At 38.9% G+C, this 24,299-nt stretch overlaps 1 protein-coding gene across 2 annotated transcripts in view; it reads right to left on the reverse strand.

The window, feature by feature from the left end:
* gria4a (glutamate receptor, ionotropic, AMPA 4a) overlaps positions 1-24,299 on the reverse strand; it is a gene marked incomplete at both ends in the record, with an annotated part of 91,046 nt that overhangs the window by 28,115 nt on the left and 38,632 nt on the right. For both annotated transcript variants that reach the window (XM_079225419.1, XM_079225418.1), the window contains 9 exons: positions 846-1,061; positions 3,764-3,970; positions 11,652-11,762; positions 12,596-12,700; positions 13,496-13,663; positions 17,998-18,156; positions 19,241-19,294; positions 22,094-22,225; positions 22,473-22,525. In XM_079225419.1, coding sequence (XP_079081545.1) covers positions 846-1,061; positions 3,764-3,970; positions 11,652-11,762; positions 12,596-12,700; positions 13,496-13,663; positions 17,998-18,156; positions 19,241-19,294; positions 22,094-22,225; positions 22,473-22,525 — 1,205 coding nt within the window. The remainder of the gene's footprint in view (positions 1-845; positions 1,062-3,763; positions 3,971-11,651; positions 11,763-12,595; positions 12,701-13,495; positions 13,664-17,997; positions 18,157-19,240; positions 19,295-22,093; positions 22,226-22,472; positions 22,526-24,299) is intronic.

The raw sequence follows: 24,299 nt of genomic DNA on the forward strand, positions 1-24,299 counted from the left end.
AAAAGGAAAACACAAGTGTCATAGATCTGTTAGAGGTCTATAAAGGAAGAGTGGCCAGTGCAATCAATACACACAAAAAACAACTTTTATGGAAGACAAACATGTTTCCTTGAATATGCAGACAATCCGGTGTCATAGGAGTTATGCTGACCTGCTCTTGACAATGTAAACTAGTATGTCTCAAATTAATTATTCGCATTTCTTGCATACAGCATGGTGTGTGATTGTATTTCTGTCCAGATAGGACGCCTTTATGAACCTAACAATTCCCTGCACAGAAGCTTTCTTCAACACTTCAAAAGACATTGCAGTTGAGGAGGTAAGGGCAATGTAGCCATACATGAAAAGTTATTAAATTATTACATGTATTGAATCGTTGTAATAAACATTTAACAAATAACACAGTGTATTCTCAGAAACATCCGGATACATGATCACTGATGAAACAATATACTATATATATATATATATATATATATATATATATATATATATATATATATATATATATATATATATATATATACGTATATATATATATATATATATACGTATATATGTATGACACAAAAATAAAAAATATATATAAGTAAATCCAGCAGTAAGAACTGCCATGACAAGAATCTTCCATAAAGTTGACCAAAATTACTTCTGATCTGCAGGAAATGTGTCCTATAATGATCAACAAGGTCAAACAGGGCAACATGTGCTATAGTCCACTAGTTGAGTATTGTAATCATAATTTTATTTAAATACATTGTATTTTCAGCCTGTGAGCCAAATAATATATTGTTTTTTCAATCTCTTACAGCCCTGCAATCCAACTCAAGTACTGAATCACTCACCAAAAACAGTACGACACTGACTCCAATGTAAGCGAACACTATGCACATCCAGATCTCGTAGGCCAGCGGGTCCAGAAAAGAGAAAACACCGGGCTTAGACTTCTGGGGCTTCTTAATCATGATGGAGATGCCCAGGGACATGAAGGGCTTTGAGAAATCGATCACCTCTTCTCTCACCAGAGTGATGGTCAGTGGGGCAACGGCAATTTCTGCTTTCTGCAATGAGGTGTCAGGAAAAATAGTGTTTGTTTTAGTCATATTTTAGTGGTGGTTAATGGGCAGCAACTTAACGTGAAGAAAGATAGATTCTCTGTGAACTCTTTTGTCTGCAGAAGGAAAAAGTGGGGACAAAGATAAAGTAAATAGAAATAGAAATTCAAACACAAGAAGCAGATAAAGTAAAAATACACAGAAAAATATCAGTTTTAAAGCGGGAGCAAGAGAGGCAAAGAAAGGGAATTGTGGTATAGCGGGGGAGGGACAAATGTTGAAAGAGAGAGAGGAGGTAGAGGGAAAACCAGAATGACAGAGAAGTAATTCATACGTAGGCATGAAAGTGACACTGACGGAATATAAATTAGTCTTCAAGGACTCACACACATTTGTGTGCATGCACATGCACAAAATCTATAGAAGAGTAAAAAAAAAATCATTCAGCACACTGCAAGCGGTTTTACAAATAATGGAATGCGGTCACTGATAACATCATTAATTGTGCATTCATTCTGCACCTTCTCAAGGTCTGAAACACAAAAGGTTTTGTGCCCATGACGTTACAGCGCTAACACACGCAGTTTCGCATCAGAGTGAAATGTGCCTTTTTTTTGCACTTGATTGCAATTATCCATAAGGCAAAGTATACATGTGCTTAAAGCCAATACGTGGATTGTAAGAGTCAGCCTGAGCCAGAGTTTCAGGAGGGCCACTTCCATCCAAACCTCTCGAAGGTCATTAAGACACAGAAAAAAGGGAACAAATGTAAGATAATGATTTGGGAAGGGAGGGAGACATTTTTTTTGTATAATAACCTTATTTATAATTTGTGTTAGCTTGTATTTATTTCCCATGACACCAGTGTCATTGCATACTGTGACTGCAATCCCAAAATAAATGAATTTGAGTGGACACCGCTTCTACAACCACCAACTCTCGGAAAACGACAACAATTTCACTGTAACTGCATATGGCTATACTCTTTGTGAATTGGACAGATTTTGCAAGGATGCTTTAGATAGAAAGGGGCCAATTGTGTACTCAATAAATATATACTACCTAATTTAAATTCGTCCAAATAGCACAGGAATACTGAGCTGCTATTTGCTTGGCATGGAAGTTGGTACAGCGTGTAGCATTGAGGGGGATCTATTAGCTGAAATGGAATATAATATGAGCGTATAATCACCTGAAAACAAGAATTACAGTTTTTACAGAATTTACAGTAGCCCAGAATGGACAAACCACTGGTTATTTGTGTTTTAGCATTTTTGTGTCAGGCACCGTAAATCTTCTCCACACTAAGTTTCAGTTTTTTGCGAACTGCAACCTCTCAGCTAGATGCCTCCAAATCATAGACACTATACCTTTCAGCGTGTAATTCACTTATCGTGTGTTCTTTAAGAATTACACGGTTTGTCTTAATTGTGCAGGTTTATCGGCTACAAAAAGCTGCACAATCCTTTTTTGAACTCTCCTCTGCGCATCTTTTTTTCAGTAACTGCATGTGTCTACAAGGTCCGCAGTCTCAACTGAAAAAAGGCTACAATAGCAGAGCAGATCAAGTGACTTCACTTTCTTCACTACAGGGAGGAATGCTGATACAATGGATGGAGAATAAACAGCAAAATAAAAACAAGGCAGGAAGAAGCAATATAGAAAGAGAGCAGGGTAGGAAAGAGCAGAGGAATGCCAAAAACACCAAGCCCAATTCAGACAGAGAACTAACATAAATTAGAAAGTGAAAGCAGGGTACAAAAGTACACAACATGAAAGAAAAGGAGAAGAAAGTAACAAAACAAAACCGAGTAAAGGACATAAAGTAGAGGACAAAAAATGTGTTTTCTCTATGTGGCATAAGAGTCATTAGAGATGACTGCAAGCAAGAAATAAACCAGATTAGTCATTGCAGCTGTTCTGCTGTGTCACCTTCCACTATATACAGTTTCTGGAGGCTAATTCATTCTGTCAATGTTCTGCAGAAAACACCTCCACTTTCACTTTCTCTGCAAAATGACAACTGCCTTCTGCATGTTGATAAAGTTTGCATCAAGACAGCAGTGTGAAATTTCAGACCATGCATGGGCGTCAACGGCAGTTAGCCAGTTTTCCAAATTCTCAAGGATACGTGAACCCTCCAAGACACAGAATATTTGCAGGAAACTGACATGGTAACTAAGGAGACAGAGAGCTCAAGACAATTTTATGTACTGCATTGGAGTTATTTTAAGCATTTCTCATCTGTTGCGAGCTGGCCTTTGGCAGGGTCACAGTAGCAATACCATGTAATAGCCCTGCTGTATATATTAGATTATAAGATCAAAATGTTGAAGTGAAGTTGACTCTGTGCCAGAGAAGTGTTGAGTCAACACAATTTTAAGTTTAAAACTCATTCTTCTTTTTATTTTGACAACTATAGGTACCTCAATAGTGTCATTGTACTTGTATTAGCCTTCTTAATTTGACAGTAACATTTACCTGTATGTTTAGTGTGTGTATACATGTACATGAGGTTTAATAGTTATGTTGCTAATATTTGTAATGTATTTTAACCTGTGTGCATGTCTGAAGACAACATCTTGGGATCTGTGAGCTTGTAATGGACATTTACCACCGTTTACTGTCATTAGATAGACTGAATAGTGAAATGATCGTAAAAAATAACAAAATAATCAAAAGTCCAAATATTTGCCATCCAAACTTACCCCATACACAAGCTCTCCAACCATGCCGTTCCATATCTTCGTCTCTGGATCTCTGGCTCCATACTTCCCGTCCGGTACGACGGAGATCTTGTATTTGATTCCAATGTGTTTGGCAATCTCCGAGGCCAAGTCCACACAGTATCCCTCAAACTGGTCGTTGCCTTCATAGAGTTCCCAGTTCTTCTTCAGCATCACATAGGGACCCTCCTACAAAACCAGCACAAGGGGAGAAAGACACAACTGTTTGGAGGAACATGAAAGCAGCAACTATTAAAAGAAGAAAAATTAAAACAGCAGTTTGGTTGTAAACATTGTACCAAGGAAAAACACATATTGCACAAGAAAGGCACAGCCCTATGCTGCCACATTAAACTGGACAACAACTTTGTGATGAAAGAAGAATTTATCATAACATTAAGATTCTGAAGTGTATGTATTTATAAGAGATGGATTTAACCATACATGGAAGACAGTGAAGGTAAACTGAAAGTCACACACCCTTTTGTAGATACTCATCCTTTTTTTTTTTTACCATTAAAGGAGATACACATTTTACAGACCAACCATCTTGTCAGGAAAACACAGCAACCACTTGAAAGAGAAACAGTTGCACAGTTAATAAAATTGTGGAAAAAATGTAGAGCTGTTTTTTTTCCGTTTTTTTAAAGGCCACGTTTTGGGTAGATGTTTTATATCTTGTGTTTGACATCTAGTGCCTTGTTTTATGCCTTCGTCTGACTTTACATGCCTCCACTGGGACCTGCACCTGACTCAGTGCAACACTAATGCTGTGAGGATAGAAATGTACAAAAGAGAGGAAAAATACTGAGAGAGGGAGGAAAAAAGGAGAAGGAGACTGCTGCTTTGGTAATGTGTCATAAGAGGTAGACTGATTTCTGTGCAAGCAGTAAACAAAGATGAAAGCAAAGAGAGAGTTTAATGTTTGAGATGGTGGGTGTATTAGCGATGACACACACACACAAACATATTTACAGATAAGCATGCACATACATTACCACACCTATGCAGGATATCCACAGAGAAAAGAAGCACACATACTGACTTTTGAGTGACAGCGCATTCGTCAGGAGCAGTGAGTTATGGTATTATGCCTGAGGCTGCTCACCCTAATCCAACTGAAACCAAGCCTATTAAAATGCTATCAAACCCTTTTAATCAAAGACTGATCTCATCTAATTAATCAAACCGGCTTTCATAATATCCAACACTCTCCTGCTATAAAATGGTTTATAAAGATCATAAAACACAATAAAAGATGATAACATGATTTGGATTGAATTCCTCATTCAGGAAATTGATTCATATTGAAAACAACTATAGTTTAATCAAATACGATTTTAGACATGTTATAAAAAAAGGGTAAAATGAGCAACAAAATCCCTTTAACAGATTTGGAGGGAGCGATCCTCAATCTGGGAAATTGAGCATATTTTGAAAAAATCTATATCTAGATCAGAAGAAAGCAGGCAGGGGATGGAATTAAATCTCACAATGGAAACTGCTGGATTTATAAAAGAATCCTCTTTCTCTTCAGTAAACAAAGAGCTTGCAATAGAACCATTTACCTGTATACTTGTCTATGACTGAAAGGTGAAATAGGGAGAATTTTTGTTCATGCTTTTTCAATTGTGGTTATTCAAACTTGTCGTGAACATGGTAATTAGCTCTGCTAAACATTAACACGCTACCATATATATTTTGAGCATGTTATCATGCTGTACACTCTTCCCGTTTCTAAATACAGACTGTGAATTTCTAGTTGCAATTTTTTGGGGTATGTGCATGTCCATTTCTGTGTGCATAAACCACATTTAACATTGATATTGAACATTCATTCACACATTTTAATTAATAAAGATAATATACAATGTACATAAAGATTGAGAAACAAAAACACATTTTAAAACAAACAAAAAAACACCCCAAGCATTGCATTATTACATTTCTTACAAACTATTATACAGTCATCTGTATAAGATTAATTGAAACAAAATACACTTCTTCCAAAACCAGCTACACAGATAAGACACTTTACACTTTGATGAACAACACAATCATCATCGTCTTCATCACCATCATCATCAATTACCAACATTTGCCCCATTGTGTTCAATGTCAGAACATACAAAACAATTTCCCCTAAAATATCATTATCAAGAATATTAGCATGTCCTGGGGAGCTCATTCCATTGACTCAACATGAATCATAATGTTAATGAACAGCAAACAGTTTTAAGTAAATTCTCTCATACAGATCAACTCAGCCATGAGGACTACTCTATACTGTAGCAGGATGAAGACGAAAAGTTATGACGATGCAAGCTAAGAATAAGAAAAAGACAATACAATACCACTGTTGTAGACTACATACTTGTAGTCTACTTACTTATATCGAAATTTACAGTATTCACAATCATCTTGCTGTCTTTTTTCACTTCAATATGTGTTGCTTTGCATCATAAGCCTGATGGTTTCTAGGCTGCCCAAAGTGACATGGAAGTTTGTGAGGAAATGTTCTTAGAGAAAACATTTGGTGAATGATAATAATTTGCCTGTTTGTTGCGTGCAAAATTAAAGTTGCAATGGCAATAAGGGAATATTTAGCTTAGGTTGTTTTCAAGTAATTACAAAAATTATGATAATGCTGTAACCAGATGGACATTATTGTATTCATTAAACGCTATAAGACTTGGCAGACTTGTTTCAGATACACTGAAACAAAAATTCAAGAATCTGGAACCAACAAAATAGAAACTTAGAAATAGAAACCAAATTGTCCAGAGATTGTTGTTCCATCTATCTCATCTAATGGACACAACAAAGGATGAGCACAGTAAGCTTTTTTACTTAAGTAAGATTTTTTAATCAATTCAGCGTTTCTCATTCAGAGAAATTTGACATTTTGTGAAGTTTACTTGCTTTCTTGTGGAGAGTTAGATGAGAACATTGATGCCACTCTCATATGTATCTTTGACATATGAAGCTACAGCCAGAAGAACGTCTGCTTAGCTTAGCACAGTGACTGTCTTGTTGACGCTGGGAGGTTGCAGGCAACCAGTGGGTGCTTCAGGAAGTCACTGCTCCAAGCCAAGTAACACCCATGTTTTCATTTTTTACTTCGTCCTTTGATTAAATTAAATGTTATAAGACATGACATCTTAATTAGTGCATTCGATTTTTTTTTGTGCATTTAGATAGAGCAAAGCTAACTGATTCCCACTGTTTCCAGTCTTTATGATAAGCTAAGCTAACTGGCTGCTGGCGACATGTCAAATGGACAGACATGAGAATGGTATCAATCTTGTCATTGAACTCTCTGAAAAAAACCCAAAGACGTGTATTTTCCAAAATGTAGAATGCCTTTAATATATTTATTTACAGTTATCATTTCTATAAAGTGTCACACATCAGAAGATTGTATCATCAATGATCCCCTCCCTTGAGAAATGTAAGAGGGCTATTTTGCTTCGCTTTTCATCTTAAATCATTGAATGTCAAGGGGAACCACCAACTTAATTTGCGCTAACAAGGAGTATGCAACCATCTCAGTTGCCTCCTCCATCGAATTTCCCTCATGTGTATCAGGTTAGAAGGTCAAGTGTTTGAAATCAGATCAGGCTAGTTCATTTTGTATCATGTGAGCAGCTACACATCCACAGACACAGACACAGACACACAGACAGATGCAAACAAACCAGTGGGAGCTCTGCCAAAGGTGGCCCTGTTTCACTTTAAAGCCTCCTCAAGGTTCGTTATCAGTTTCCCCCAGATGCCTTTGTCTTGGTGTGAAGGTAATAATGCCAATGCTGATCAGGTGGTTGAAAGGAAAATAAAGGGAGAGAGCATGGAAATTGGGTTGGAGAGAGGGATGTGGGATATGTTGGCTGCAAGAAACAACGGAATGAAGATGAAGGAGCAGATCAGAATACAAACAGAGAATAGCTACAGTGAGAAGAGGAGATAAATCGGTACAGAAAAAGGAAGTGTGAAGGAGAGATAGAGGAAGAGGAATATGGCAATGTGGAGGAAAAGAGGAGGAAAGCAAGACAGAAGAAAGACTGAGAAGACAGACATAAAAAGGGAAAACGTTGGGGGAAAAGAGGGAGAACAGCTTTGTAGAAGCAAATGTTTGGGGCTGATAAGACATGAAACGCTTCACACTGGAGCCAAAAAGGCAGACCGGACTTGCTATGTAAGCCAGTTAGCCAACCAGCAAAAAAAGACAGGCACCCGACTGGACAGTCACCTAACTGTTCAGTCATTGATTCAGGCTGCCATCTGGACGCTCAATCAGTTCAGCATCTAAAGAGCCAGACCTTTGCCAGACGTAAAAAGTTATCCAACCTCCGAGACTTTAGATAAGCCGACCAGTCATCCTTTCAGATTGCCAAAGAAGTACATAGTCAATTGGTCAATCAGTTCATTCATTCATTGAATACTACAATGCTTGTACATAATCATCAATCCAGTCACATATTTGGCCAGGGAGCCAGTGTGATTATCTTCCAGCAATTCTACCATAAAAAGAGCAAGGCAGTTCAGCAATCAGTCGAGGAGTCGAGCAGCAAACAAATGACAGTCAGTCAGCATCCAGATGGTTCGTCACAATGCCAACTGTCTGTCTCCAGACGACCTGCCAGTTAAAAATGTGTCAGCCAGACATGAAGACTGTGAGCTGCTGCAACATCAGTCCACCAGGTAACTAACCAGGCTGCCAAAAACAAGCCTTGGTGTCAGTCTAGCTAACAATTCAACCACCACCTGGCGGTTCATCGGCTAGTCAACAGCATCCACAACACTTTTTTAAGACACCATTTTGGTTGAACATATTTTCCAAAGCCAATATTTTCTGAAGTTTTCGTATTTTGTCTTCCGTTTATGTAATTTGACCTACTTTATACTATCACATAAATAATGTAACTCCCTAATGACAATTTCCCATCTTCAGTTCTATGTCCTGCATCCTGATGTGGAGCCTTGTGGGAAATGAACATTGATGTTTCTTTATAAAAAAAAAACACTATTGGAGAACAATTTAACAGTGAATGGACTCTACAGTTTGTGCCACACCTTGTAGTAATATTTCATCCATCATAAGACATATATTTAAAGCCAAATGTAATCAATTATAAAATCTATTATATCTTAATATTATATCAAAGCCAAAAAACTATTAAAATCACTGCAAAAATCGCTGCAATTAACTACAAGCCAAAATTGAAAGCATGAACAAGAAATTGTCAAGTCGTCAGTAACTGATAAATGTCAACAGGCTTAACAATCAATCCCCATTAATCCACTTTTCTGCAATGCTAGTGTGAAAGTTAGACAATTTAAAACAAGTATATTGTCTTCATTACAATGCCATGTGTGGGGATCTCTTCAATCAAGCGCCCCTAGTGTTGAATTCCTTTACATTCAAGTGGTGTAGAGCTCTCACTGGAACTGAAATACAGTAGAGGAAAGTTGGCTGAGTAAGCATGACTGAGTAGTTTTACAGAGTGACGGAGCAGAAAGATGAAGATTGAGGGAGAGTAGTATCCCAAGATGAGGGCAATAAAATGCAAGACTGACACAAAGATCTGTCCATGTATCTCTCGTCTCCAAAAACAAAAGTATATAGAGAAATAGAACAAATTATACACTTTGGTGTTGCTTTCCTGCAGCTTCTCTGTAGTGTAGCAGAGACGGTGGTGGTGATTTTTTGTGTCCTCAAAAGAAGTGAAAAGAATCTGAATTAACAGGGCTGTCTGATGGTCTGGTGATTTTGTGTAGTGTCAAATCTTGACAGCAGCCACAGTATCCGTTCAACTGTAGCTATTGTCATGAGGAGCACAGCGAGCAAGGCATCTCAGGGCCTTGCGGGCTCAAAACATGGTGGCCGTGAATCCCCTTGTCATCTGTCCCTCTTTGCCATTTCTTCTGTTTTAATGCAGGACAATAAATAAGTTTGAACCCTCCCCCCACACACACAAAAATCACCTTTCAAACAAAATACACAAAAAGCCAAAAGCAAAAATAGAGCACACTGAGTCTTCGCACAGATCAGTCTGTCTGTCCCCAGGGTTTGCGACTCAGGTGAGTCTGTGAGTCGCTCTGTCTGCAGACCCGGCATCAGTGTCGCAGCAGAGGTTTCCTCATCATCAGAGGCTGCAAAGAGGAGGAGGTGACTGAGCTAAGGTTAGCCAATGCCTGCTGAGGTCACCATCCACAGATAAATATACAGGTGGAGTAGGCATGGGGGTAAAAACAAGGGGCATGGGGGTTGATGAGATGAGTGGAGTTAAAAAAAGACAGCAAGACACACTTAGAGAAAGGGAGGGAGAAAGAGAATATAGTGAGGTTGGAAACAATCAAATGACAGACAGACACGGGCGGGATAAAAAAGGGAGGGAACAGACTTCGAAAAGACAAATGCTGTAATGCCGAACTCTGTTTGCACACAAACCTCTTTCTCTACCAAACAAAAAGAATGCAATTAGATATGTATCACATATTCTATCACAGAAAAACAACTTGCCCTTAATTTATTTGGTGTATTTTTATTTGCTTGTCTTGGGCCTAGCTAAAGGCCCCACACACTGTAGCTCAACACATTGCCAGTTGAAGTGTGCATGTCTGAAGGCATGACTGTCACTGGGGACATTTAGTCCAGCTGAATTATTTTTTCTGAACTCTTTCCTGCAGCATGTGTTTACTCTCCTCTGTGCAGACCTGACTGGCCAGTTCTACTCCTGGCCACTGGGTGTAGACTTTCACCCTGTTATCAAATCTTTGAACATTTATAGGTATTTGTATCGCAAGCACTACAGTGCAACTATAGATATTTTGGTCATACTTAGGAGTTTGCTGGATGAAGCAAAGTGGCTTTAGACAAAGTGCTGAATTGCCAAAGCTCAAGCATCTGTGGCTTGTTTTATTTCAGGGCTGAAATTAGTCTTTTGAGTTGCTTTCACTTGCATCATTTTGCATGCCCAATTGAATTAGACTGATTGCATTTACAGGAAGGGGATGGCCACCATAAAAAGGCTGCAGATGGGTGAAGTGAAATCAAATGTAAGCAGAGGATGTGCACAAATCCAGCGATTAGCCATCCTTTATCCGTGTTTGTGTAAGAAAGAGGAGTAATTATACTGGGCTGCAGACTGGTGTCTATGAGAAAGCCATTTGAGAAGTCTGGACTAAGGTCACTTCTAAATGGTGATCTGAGGTCAGTTTTAGATTTGCCTACTAATGAGACTTTAATGTAATCTTCCAGCTGGATAAGTGCCACTCCCTCCTGGCTGAGCTCTGAGAGTTCTCTTCAACTCGTACAGCTCATCCTGCTCCAACCTGTTTTTTCTTTGACATCAAAAAACTCTGCAACATTACATCCACACATTGTACTTCATCCCCTGGCTTTCTGTATCATATGAGGCAACTGTTAGAATATTTGTTCTAGACTGTCAATCATCTTAAATGCATCTTGCAACCATTTTTTTGTGTGGAAACACCGTAGTGCAGAAGCAAAGCCATGCCTGTAACACATTGGTTATTATCTAGTGCTGTTTAACCACATTCATGCTGGGCACCTGATGTTGCTAGAAGCATTACAGATTAGTTTTTTCTTATTTAGCACACTAACATTGTTATTAATCACCTGTTGTGCACCTTATTTGACATTTGCATTTGCACTAATCTTGCTTCATTGTAAACTTGAACCCTTTACATGAAGCACATGTGAGCTGGGAAATCAGGTGAGTGCAAGGTTTTGTTGAAATTAAGTTGTGGAATTGGAAAGACTGTTGTGTGTTAAAGGACAGCATCAAACACATTTCAAAGAAGCACCACATTATGCAGAAATGAAAGCAGTCTGAGGGTACACTACCATGATGGTTGTCACGACTACTGTGCGGTTCTCCATCGACGTGCTGTCATTGGACAGAGTGCTTTCACTCTGGACCAACACGAGTTTGTCGATGTCGTTCCAGTAGCCAAACTGAGAGAAACAGAGTGATAAGAGAGAAATATATTTTTATATATAAAAGAAATGAAACCCTATGTGAGAAGGAGAGAAAGGCCTGAAAAGAAATGAGTCAACAGGATGAGCGCGCTACAGCAGATTTCCCATTGGAACTGTAGAAGATATTGAGAGATATTGAGTGTGAGGCAGGAACTTTCAAATGAACACACATCGCTGTCAAAGGAACAATTGAGAAGCTGGAACATGATGTGATTTCTTTATTATAGGCGCTAGATGTACGTTTCTTTTCCAGTCAAGAGAAAGTATGAGAAGTTGCCGCCTAAGCCTTGTCCTCCTACTTTTTTGCTGTTACAAATTATGTTCAAACTTTCCTTATTTATGTCACTGTAGAGGTTTACGTACCCCCAGGTTGAATGGGAGCTGCTCCCCAATATACACTATAAAAAGCTATTAAAACTCAAGCCGTGATGGTTCAGTTGCAGTTACATAAACACATTCATAACTGCAGTAAGACAGTTATTAATTAAGAATTCTGGAGATAATTACGCAGTAAATGATTACTTGTTTAAACAATTAACAATCAGAATGTATAAAAAAAGAAATATGCAGGACTGATTAAAAACCACAGTTATTATCCGTAAACAATAACAGTAAGTGTATGTCCTTTTAGTGGTGATTAAAGGAAACTTTCCTTTAATTTTACATGCAGTTATTTAGACATTTCTTTTCAGCACCACATCCGACAAATAAATGACAGAAACTGAATGGAATAAGTTGGCTGTGGTATATTCTGATGTTGTTCAACGGACAAATTCAAAGTGTTGTTTATTATTGTATAGACAGCCTACCTTGCGTGGTCCGTTGCTCTTTAGTTCAAACACGTCCATGGTATAGTTGACCCTCCGACCGTAGTGATCAAACTGAATGTTTCCAGTCAGGCCCTGAATACGCACCTGTATTTATAACAACAATGATAGTAAGGACTGGAGAGAAATAAAAACAAAACAGTTATAATTATAAGATATAAGATTTTAGTCTCGGCGATTTGGAAACAGCCGTAGTTACTGGTAGTAACATTCTGAGGGCAGAAAACACACCTTGATCAATATCTATTTATAAAGCAGCCAAACAGTAAGCAGTGAGGCTCATATCTATGAGATAATATTACAACGCTGGATTGTATGCATGCATAACTTTCTGTCCATCCTTTGTGCTTCGCTAGGCAATCTGAATCTAGTGTGGGAATGGAGGACAGCCCCACTAAAAATGAAAACTGCAATATAGAGAGTTACTTATTGAATGGCGGTCGCAGAAAAAATGGTGACCATGAATAGTATCTATTTTATGAAATATTTAAGTATTCTAACTTAATCATTTGCTTCATCAAGGATTTTTTTTTTCTCCAAAAAGAATTCTGTTCCAACAAGGTTAACAAGTAATTTAGAGTGAAGACTTGGTTTTCAATTTAAGAGTAGAAATAGGACTGGGTTAAGGTGAGGGTAAGGTGACACATACTGAATACTGCGTATTATCAATGTGAGGGTAGTGAATGAAGGTCATTACAATGTCCCCACAAGCATAGCAATACAAGTGTGTGTGTTAAGTGTGTGTGGATTCTGGCGGTTGCTCCATCAAAGTCCCAAAAATGATTTAAAACACACATGTCAGTATTGATTTCTTTTGTGCATGTTTGTGACGCGTTTCGCAACCTGGCTACACTAAACTGTACAACATCAACGTGTGCCAACCTGTTTGAGGGCACGCTCCATATCTATCCCTTGGTTCCAGGGAGCTGCTGGATTGGCCAGGCAGTCACCAGCGTTGCCACGGCGACTGATATCAATTTTTTGACGACGAAGGGTGCGGAAGGCCTCGGACATCACAAGGACGCCATCATACGTTAGAGATGAGGTATACTGAAGGATGGAAGAAAAACAGAAGAGAAGATAAATGTTATCATTGTAGCAGTTTCAAACAAAAAAATTGCTTTGCAGATCAATAACTCTTCTTTGTCAGTATTACAGAAATAAATCCTGTCGTACAGTTCTCGAGCATTAAAATGTTTCCTGAAACTGCCCTGTTTTACTCAGGATGAATCTAGGGCTAAGCAATTTTTAACAAATAAAGCTGATGTGTAGCTTCATAGAAGTTTAAATTAAAGACTGAATTTCAGTATTTTGTGTTTCTTTTGTTTCTAGAGTTTTAGACAACATCAATTATTTCTAAAATTGACAAAATCATGAATATTGGCCCGGTTTGTTTTTACACACCCTTAAACAACATCATAAAACATTTACTTAGATTTAGCTTTTAGTCTGTGAATTACAATTAACAATCACAAAGAGTCACAGCTTTTACCACTCATGCGATCAAAATGTTGGTGGTGGGTAATAAAGTAGGCCTATAAAGTAATACTTTAACAATCCAATATTCCAGTCCAATCATTTAGATATATTTTGGTGCTCAGCCACATACACAAAAACAATGTTTTCTTCTCAGTGATGAACTCCATGAATTAAGATACACAACATAAAATGTTAGAATTGCTGCTTTCTATGATTTACAAAGCCACAGTGAAATGCACTAATTTTGCAGGGCTACACCATAGGCCTATGTGATTTATTCCTAAAATGAGAACCAATTTGATCTTAGACAACAACTGTATACTTGCATCAGACCTCAGACCATCTTAAACGCTAACCAACCTCACCACCATGCAAACATGCTGACCTGGGCCTCAGTCTATCGCGACAACTTTTATTTGACTTCCACAGTTAACACCAGTGCACATTAATCAGCATTACTGTAAATGTAATGTCACTGTATGTGCCTGTTTTAGACAGACTTATAGTTTTCAATTACAGTCAATGGGCCGTTGTAATGATAAAAAATGTCATTGCATAATATTATTAATCTGATAGTTAAAATCCACTTTGTTAGGAAATTCTGTTTGATGAAGATTCCCAAGATTTATGTTTGTCGTTTCATTGTATTCTAAAATATGATGTGGCCCTTAAGAAGTGAGCTGGAGTAAATTACAAAAACTCAACGTTTTAAAGGACATTTGAAACGTTTCAGTGACCAAGGAAAGGTGAAAAGAGTAAGAGATACTATTATCTCTTCTCTGATGAAGCTCTTGAACGTAGTGGTGATCTTGACAGATTGTTTGACAAATTCATTATAGGTAACGCACAGCGGAAGACATCACCACACACCCGGCAGCAACAAACACACCCGGACAACACACAGGCGCACACAGCGCCACACAGACAGAGGCAGTCAAACACACAGCGGGCTGCCTTCACATCGCGGCGGAAACAAGTGGGGAGATGAAAATGGGAGGAAAGAGGGACGTCAGCTGAGAGACTCAGCCGATGCTCTCCAAGCCTCTGCAGGTAGTTTATTCTCTTACTGACATCCCTTGATTTGCATCCCACAAGGCACGAGAGGCTGCACATGTCATCCTCCTTTCATCGCTCCTCTTTGAAACTAAAGAAGCCTTTAGACATGCAACTGACATATGATGACGATAGATTTCAAACTATGGAGGGAAATAACAACAAAACTGAGCCAGCTAGCAATCTGTTTTTTGGTTTCTCTCACAAGTAAGACATTATTTTTTTTGAAAAGACTAATTCTGGAAAAAATGTCTAGGATCAGTTAAAATCTCCAAGTTCAGGTTCACCATGACAAAATAGAGAAAACTAAACAAACATTCTCAAATAGCCGCGTGCAAGTTTACTCTACATATAACAAGTACCAGATCTATAAATAATGTATGCAATACAAAATCAATAAAACATTTTTTTTGATTCAATCGTCACATACAATTACATACACAGCATTTGACTTCTACAATAACCTAGTTCAATGTCGCCCTCAAGGACATTTCAAAAAATCGGATTTGAGCTCCAAACCACCAACTTGTTGGTTAAAGGACAACCAGCTCTACCCACTGCAACGTTTCACACAGAAGCTACAATAATGCTCATTAAAAGAATATTGAGATATCAATTATTATACTTCAACAAATTTCCAGGCGTACTGGAGCTCATTTCAAAGCCGAGCAGCTGGTAATCACTGGGTTATGAGAGTTTGATTGATGGCCAAAAGCAGTTAGCTCAAACTCCATTCTTCAGTATAAAAGGGACATGTCTCCATAGTGCTTTTCACACTGCACGCTATTAGACTACTTGGCCTGAGGCTATGAGTTGGCCCAAGGCTAACCAAGCTTAGTTTTTACACGGCACCAATTAGCCTGGAGCACTTTGGCAGCATCTGTTGGCACTAGAGGTATCTGGTTTTGTGTTATTGTGTTAAATCCTTAAAATTGGGTTTATTTGTTTGCAAAAGCCTAAGGTAAAAATACATTTTGGGAAGAGAACCTTTGAATGCACCGAATCAAATGTTCACAAAGTTCTGAAGATGACACTTACAGTTGTGTTTACCTATATTTTGTATATGTAAGCATGTTTACTGTGTATATTTGACACAAACATTTACAATAAGTTTATTTCCATTAATAAACCAACTGGTGTGTCGACGGGTCGATTGATGCAGCTGATATCCACCACTAATGAAAATCATCAGGTAAATCTGAGAGCGATGATTAGACAGTTGACATTGGTCCTTGGGTGAAAAATGACAATCCAATAATGAAAGAACATGACCATCAACATAAAGTTGCAGCGTTTTAAGACTAATATCACAACTAGATTGTGTGCGTGTCCTCTGAGAGTGGTTGCATGTGGGCGTGAGCCAAAGAGGAAGGGACAGATAGCGGCAATATGATGTCTTTTTAATAGGGAGGTGGTCATATTTCCAGTTAATATCGGCACAAATCAAACACAATGTGCCTATAGTCAGTACTCGGTCAAAAGACCCATGTCTACATGCATCCATGTTGACTGCTTTGGGGAAGGCGGATGAGTCAGGGACATACCACCACATCAAATTCCATTCTCAAGTAATATCTATCAGCACCGTTACATTGGCATGAATTAGGACAGCAACACAACTAATCTAAAAGAAAAACAATCACTTTTAAAGTAGATTTTCTTTTCATTCTCGTTATTCCGTTCTTTCAAAACAGTGGTCAATAGCACTGTGTGCAAATGCTTGGGGTTTTAATTAAAGCAACATTATAACTGATGTGTTAACTGCACAACAAATTAATCAGAGCACTCACGGCCAAATTGCCTCTTAAAGCAACCATATGACCGTTTGCAAACAATGCAGATTTTAACTGAGTCCGGCGTATGCTCACTCCACATTAAATGCACCAGAGCTGACATCACTTTCAGCAAACTTCACAGGGAACAATGAGGGCACAACAGCATGACCAATCTGTTTCAACCAAAAATCCTCTGGTCTGAGCTAAAAACACAGAACCCGTCAGAATGTTAGCGTAATGTTCACTACCGAGGCAGTTTGTAACCAGTACCAACAAGTTATCATCCCTTCACCTTTCTCTCCTCTGATAAACTCAATTTGTGTGTGAAGGGGAGTGAGAGAGACTAGCGGCACACTCATTTCATAGAAAAAGGGACATGGTTAGAGAGAGAAATGGTGAATGGAGAAGAGAAGGCATATATAATAAGAGAATGAGATACATTTACATTACAAATGCATTTGGATACAGAAACTTAGACAAGGTGAGGGAAAATCAAGGAAAAAATGAGAAGGAAAAGGTGAAGTTGACTGAGATTTAATGAGGAAATATCATGCATGACAGACATGCGAAAAGAAGCCTGAACGTTAACCTTGACAGTAAATTATATAATCATAGAGGAATTCATGCTTTCAATCACAGTAGGATCAGCCAAGACACCTTTCTGACATCCTGAGGTCACACTCTGATTGGCTTAGAAGCTATACCAAATGCACTAAATCACACTATGAATGGTTTCAATGTAGCAGTTTACAGTTTACTTCTGCTGTGAAATTTTAGGTCAGAAGAGCAATTTTCACACCAATGCCACTGTCACTAACTGTGTATGTGTGTGCACTACAAAGATTTGTGTGCATCTGTGAAAATATTTTGGATGTATATGTAGATGTACTGACAATGTGATATAGTGGGAAATACCTTTAGCTAAATGTCTGAAGTAAAGGGAAGTCCTGCAGTTTTCTTTTGTGACATTTTCATAACAAAACCCGCTATTGCAACTATTTCAAAATATATTTGTTAGGATTGGGGAATCTCTTTCCAATCCTTATATTTAAGGATTGGACAGCAACTTTGTATCACCTTTGGTGGGCTTTCAGATCCAGGGTACTCTCTCTGATCCAGTTTGTTCCAACGCTGCATCAGTTTAATAACAATCGGCCTGCTGAAGTCCACCAGCTGGAAACCAGTCACATTGGCCCCGCCATGCATGAAACGCTCCAGAGATATGTCCTTAAATCCCTGAGAGAGAAAGAAAGAGATATGGAAAGACAAAGTGAAATAAGGGACAATGCAGGCACAGTGTGCAGACTATAGGGTGTCCGAAGCCACTTGATTGACCACCTCATAGCCTCACCAGCAACATTTCAAGGTTCACTCGGAAAATCTTTGATAATCTTGTCCAGCAGTCTGATTGTCTTGGCTTGCAACCATGCAATCTTGTTGACTTCAATTGAGTCTGTGTAAGACTTCAGCACTGTGTAGCACTGGATACCAGGTAGGAGGGACCCCTCGAGTGCCCCTGGGTATTTTGCACACTGGTGGAAGTGGACGACAAACTCCTCCGACACAGTGCGGTAACCTTTGCTGACAAATCATACTGCACATTCTCCATCAGTTTATCTGATTATTTATATCTATTTAATATGGAGTGGCTTCTGCAGCTGAGAGAGTGACTTCATTCACAGTGACACTTCATAGTCAAGTGGTTGTGGAGAGGGATCCATTTGGGAACGGACCAAAGACAAATGTAGAGTGTAAAAACATGTGAGGGTTACCCTGGGTTGATGGATGCTAATTGCTAAAAGCCTATCTAACTTGACCTGAGCTCACTGGACCCTTTTTCACCCTCCCAGAGAGAACTGCTGTGGAACAGATTTCAGGGATTAAGGTTGAAGCAATACTTCATTAACTGATGTGAGTTCTGGCAGCTACCTGCAGCTCTGACTTTGTTGAGGAAAGACAAATGTATTAATTCTGAAGTGAAAGATAAAAATGACACCTTGGTGGGAATTTGTAAAGATCATTGCAGAACTCGGCAAACGTGTGTTTTTTCTTCTGCCAATAACTATGAATAAGCTGAATGTCAAAGTAGGGGTCAGTAAAACATGTCGCCTATTGACGCAGCCATTATGTGTCTTGGGTGATTCAAATTGTTCAAGAATTTGTCTTGATAATGGCTGTTTGTCTGTTTGCCAAAACATCTTAAATAAAAGGAATGTTCCTCTTGTAGTCTATTAAGACAAGACACCACATCAGCATTCTACAAAACATTTTACAAAATAACAGCCAACGACAAGCATAAAATGCCATTTGGAGCTCTTACCAGGTTTGCTACGATGTAATGGTAACCTTTGACGTGTTTCCCCACACTTACAGCCTGGAAGGAAAAAACAGAGAAAGAGAGAGAGAGAGAGAGAGAGAGAGAGAGAGAGAGAGAGAGAGAGAGAGAGAGAGAGAGAGAGAGAGAGAAAGAGAGAGAGAGAGAGAGAGAGAGAAACAATACATCAATGCTATCTATTGACAATGCATGTGGTGAGGCAGACCAGGGGGCGTACTGTAGGATTCACAATTAACTTACGAGCCATTGAATTAACTAGCAAGAGAACCTAAAGTTGGTTTAATTAAGTTCTAGAGAGAAGGGCAGGGGAGTCATACTACCGATAAAGGAGACTCCCTACCATCTGTGGCTGTGGTTAAATTCTTATACTGATTAAAAGCAGAGGGAATGGTGAGCCTGTGAGGACTACACTTGTCCTTGGTACCATGCTGTCTCAGCCTCTTGGGATGTTTAGCTTCAGCAATGTGATGTCTGGGTTAGAGATCTGTGAACATGTCTGGTTTAACCCTGCATCCTATAAGAAGGACGACTTTACTTGCCTTTGGTAATAACTTTGATAACGGTGCCTGAATCCATTAATCGCCACAAGAGCCAACCCTTTCTAAAAATACTTGCAGTATGTTCACATTTTGTAGCAGATAAGTGTATAAGTGTGAACACACAGCACACACAAAAAACACATTGTCAATGTGAAGCTTTCCCTACAACATCAACTTCTTCATCAACTAAAGCATGAACAATTGTTAAATTCAGGCAACTAAAACCACAAAACGTAGTCTACGATGTCAATTCATGTTGCCATTGAACATAAATGACTATTGATTGTTTGTCTTGTGTGGTTGTTTGAGATTAAATAGCTGGCAGTTTGGTACAGTGGTGAGGTTCAAAGTGTAATTGCTCAACAATGCAAACTGTTTTTGTCATTGTTACATCTGCACAGTGGGATAGAGGGAAATATCACACATTGTAAGATATTTAACAAAAGAGGAATGAGCATCTTCATATAAACATGGTGCTGAAACTTAACTAATAAATGGCTCACATTTTTTTCTTTCTATCTCTGTCACCCACACATATCAACAGCTAGGTAGTGACACATACAGATGCATACACGCACACACGCAAACACACACAGATCGCAGCTGGCAGGGGCAGTCAAACAGAGCAGTCTCTGTCTCAGAGCAGGGACGCCTGCCAACTCCAGCACCACAGAGCCCACTGTGTCGGGAGTGTGTGTTTGTGTCTGTATGCCTGTCTCTGTATATACTTGTGTGTGTATGTTAGTGTGAGTCTCTCCGTCTGTCTGTTCACTCGCCACAGAAGCCAATTAAGAAACTGTCTTGCTGTTTATTTGTCTGTGATGCTGCTATTGGTGTATGTTCGTTTGTGTGTGTGTGTGTGTGTGTGTGTGTGTGTGTGTGTGTGTGTGTGTGTGTGTGTAGTTGTATGAGAATGTGTATGTTGGCTTGCATTATGTGCTGGTTTGTATTTTTACAGATAAATGTGCATGTGTGTTTGTGTTTGTGTGTGTGTGTGTGTGTGTGTGTGTGTGTGTGTAGGCTGGTGGGCAGACAGGATCAGATGTGATGCGATATGATGACAATGAAACCAAAGTCAAAGAGCACACGCACGCACACGCGCCACCTGCCAGAGCTCAACCATCAACCAAGAAAGATGATATAATGAACATGGATAAGTGTAAGGTGTCAGAGTGTGTGCCATCATGTGTGTGTGTGTGTGTGTGTGTGTGTGTGTGTGTGTGTGTGTGTGTGTGTTCTTAAATTCTGTATCCGAGTGGACAGTATGGTGTGTTTGGGGAAGTCTCTTTTTTTCCCTCCACAGTACGAACTCCAGGGAAAAATTCAAATTCTTGTTTTCACTCCAGATGTCAGAAAGAATAAGAAGGGTTGTTGCAACTAGTGTTCTGAGTGAAGGAGACAGACACCAGTAATGCAATGGAAACAAAACATATGGGTTCTGGTTTTAATTACTTGCAAAAAAGCTTACTATGTACTCTGTTGTCTGTGGATTAAAGGAGTAATAATGTGCCATTTTGGTGTGTTGGTACCTTATTATTAAGTGTTAAGTGCTGTTCCAGGTCAGTGATATAATCTCTGGCCTGTCTGTAATAATCTCAGTGATAGTAACAGTACCACATAAAACTACAGTGCGGCCTCCATTAAAGCCGTATCTCATGATCTAAAACGCTGCAGGGTCGTTCAGGTTCCAGATCAGTGTCACATATCATCTTGTGCCTGCAGTCAACTAATAGTGATTTGTTTTTATCTTGTTATGTACTGTAGCTATGGACTATAGTGTTTAGTATAGTGCACCATGTCATTGCCAGCAATAAACACCCAAATGAAACCACTCTCTATCTGGCATCTAAATGTTTAATATACAGTTTGATTGTAAGTTTATTATTAGTTAATCAATTATTTTTTCATAATTTTTCCATCCTACTGATTCAATTTACAAAACATGAAAAGCACTCTGTCGAGATTGTAATTTGAAGACTAGCACACGTCACCATGGAATATAATGATTAAAGTCCTTTAGAAATCTTGTTTTCATATAATTGTTTTATAATTTAGGTATACAAATTAAAACAAATATTCAAAATTCATCATATGCTAGTCAACATACATATTTTGTGTCATGTCCCCAGATTTACTCTAACACATTCCCCCCTCTAAACATTTGGAACATTACACAAGTCACGATCAAGTAATTGACCATTACATTGATGCAGTGCTGAAAAAAAGATAAACAAATTAAGTTTAATGTTGAAAAGTTAGAATATGCAAATGGGACCGATTCAGCAGAAAAACACATTACCTGTTCCAGGATGTTCTGTAATCTTTCAGGCTCCAGGTCAATAACATATTTTCTCTCCTGACGTCGGTCCAGGTCCTCTAAGAGTCGGCGGTATGCTGCCTCATTGAAGCTCTCCACACAGATAGCACTCACCTGGGTTAAAATGTACACAGGAAACGTGTATACGCATACAAACCCAAACAGCAGGGAGGAATAAGGTCATGCGTACAAACCAGAAGCAAATTAACAATTGTGTTTGAAAATTTACCAACAAAAAAATTGGTTTAGTTATGTGAATGTGTGATTGTGTAGATTACACAGCACTCTACGTATGCCGCATGAAAGTGTTGTTGTGTGTGATTTTTGTTTGGCCTTTTTCCAGGAAAGTGTGCATGCTGACCTGCCATCCGTTTTGCCCCGCTCTCTCCATAATTGCCTGCAGTATTGCATAACCTAGACAACAGAGAGTAAGGGAAGGAAAAGAGAGAGAGAGAGAGAGAGAGATAATTAAAGCTGAAGGTAGAAGTCGTAATTGGGTTGTGGAGTAATTATATGTTGTGCTTTTTTGTTATTTAAAGTTAAGGTAGGTAATCTTACAAAAAAAAGTTTTTACCATGTGTTGAAATTCTTTATAATACATCTTGACATCAATCAATCACTGTCATTGAATCAATACATCAAACGCTCTGAAATTTTTTTTCTGTGTCTGTTGCAGCACTGTAATCTGTGCGCACTATTCACAGCTTTACAGCGGTGAATAGTAACAATAGCCATGTTTGTTGTTTATGTCAACTATGATATGTATATGACCATATCGATAATTTTGGGGTAATAGCTCTGGAGGGAAGTCTGAAGGGACGGGCAACTATCAGTGTTTGCGACTTGATGACTTTCTCGCCTGATTTAACAACTTCAGGGGCTCGTGCTGCAACTTCTTTTGTTGGAAAAGAGTTAGCAACACCAGGCTTGGTTTTTCGGTTAGATAATCTTTCAAATCTAGCGTACTCTTAAGAGTTTCTCAAGATTACAAACCTTTGCTTTAAACCCGATGAGCAACACCATAATATCTTATCTTCAATAGTGGGGGTTAAGCACACCAAGCAACAGTTCTCTTCTGATCAGGACAAAGCAATAGAGACAGTTGATATTGATATTTCATTGACAGTACACTTCTAGTTGCCTCTTGTTAAATTCAAAAGCAACGCATCTGGGAACACGCTGCCACGTCCATCAATTCATACATTTTATATGCCTGGAACAAATCACAGAAAGGAAAGATCTTTTTCCACACAATAGAATATGTTTGAAGTTTGAAAAGGCTGAATATGCCTCTCGATGTGATATTTGATCAGTTTCAAAGTTGATATAATCCCATGAACAGCAGGTGAAACCACAAATAATGGAATTAAGGTGTTTTACATTGAACAGCTGTCTAGATGGGTCATAACAAGTGTACAGATAACAATAATGAGAGAAAACTCAGTATCATCTTAATGGTCAATTACAATAAAAGACACACATGGACACACCACAAAATGACTGAGACACACACAGAGTTGAAAGGAATAAAAAAGAACATCTGAAGCCTCAGTAATCACGATGTGTATGTGTGAAAATGTGTGTATATGTTTGTGTGGTGTGAGATCTTTCTTTCACGTGATTTGTATGTGCCCTAAATTAATGTTTGTGTTTAAGGTAACGCTTGTCTGTGAGTTGTTAATGTGTACGTATTTCATTTGTGTCGTTGAATTCATATCAATCTAATTCATGCGTGGATGTAGAAACATTAATCTGCTGTATGTGAATGTGTGTGTGTCTGTGTTTGCATTTGTCTTTGTAAGCTTGTGTGCAAGCTTGTGGACATCTGTCTGTGTGTGTGAGTGTGTGTCAGCAGGCTGTCTGCGGAGCAGGGCCGAGCAGGGAGCATAAAACAGATCACAGCGTTACTGCCCATTTTCCAGCACATTACCAGCAGCACGGCCTGATGGGAGCCTATAATGAAGGGCCCTGCCTTGGCCAAGTCAAGCCCAACCTCTAAGCATCCATCCTCCGCTCCATTTCTCCCTCCTTCCTCTCAATTTCCAACCCCTCTTCCTGTTATGTGCTACTGTATATCCCCAGAGGCTTGCCTTCCTGGCTGTCCTCTTACTTCTCTTTTTTTGCCCTTTCTGTAATCTCCCCCCTGCCTTCCTCCACTGCCTCCTCCACTTTCTCCTCTTCCTGTCGC

The sequence above is a fragment of the Taurulus bubalis genome (genome assembly GCF_910589615.1).
Source record: "Taurulus bubalis genome assembly, chromosome: 10".
NCBI lineage: Eukaryota > Metazoa > Chordata > Actinopteri > Perciformes > Cottidae > Taurulus > Taurulus bubalis.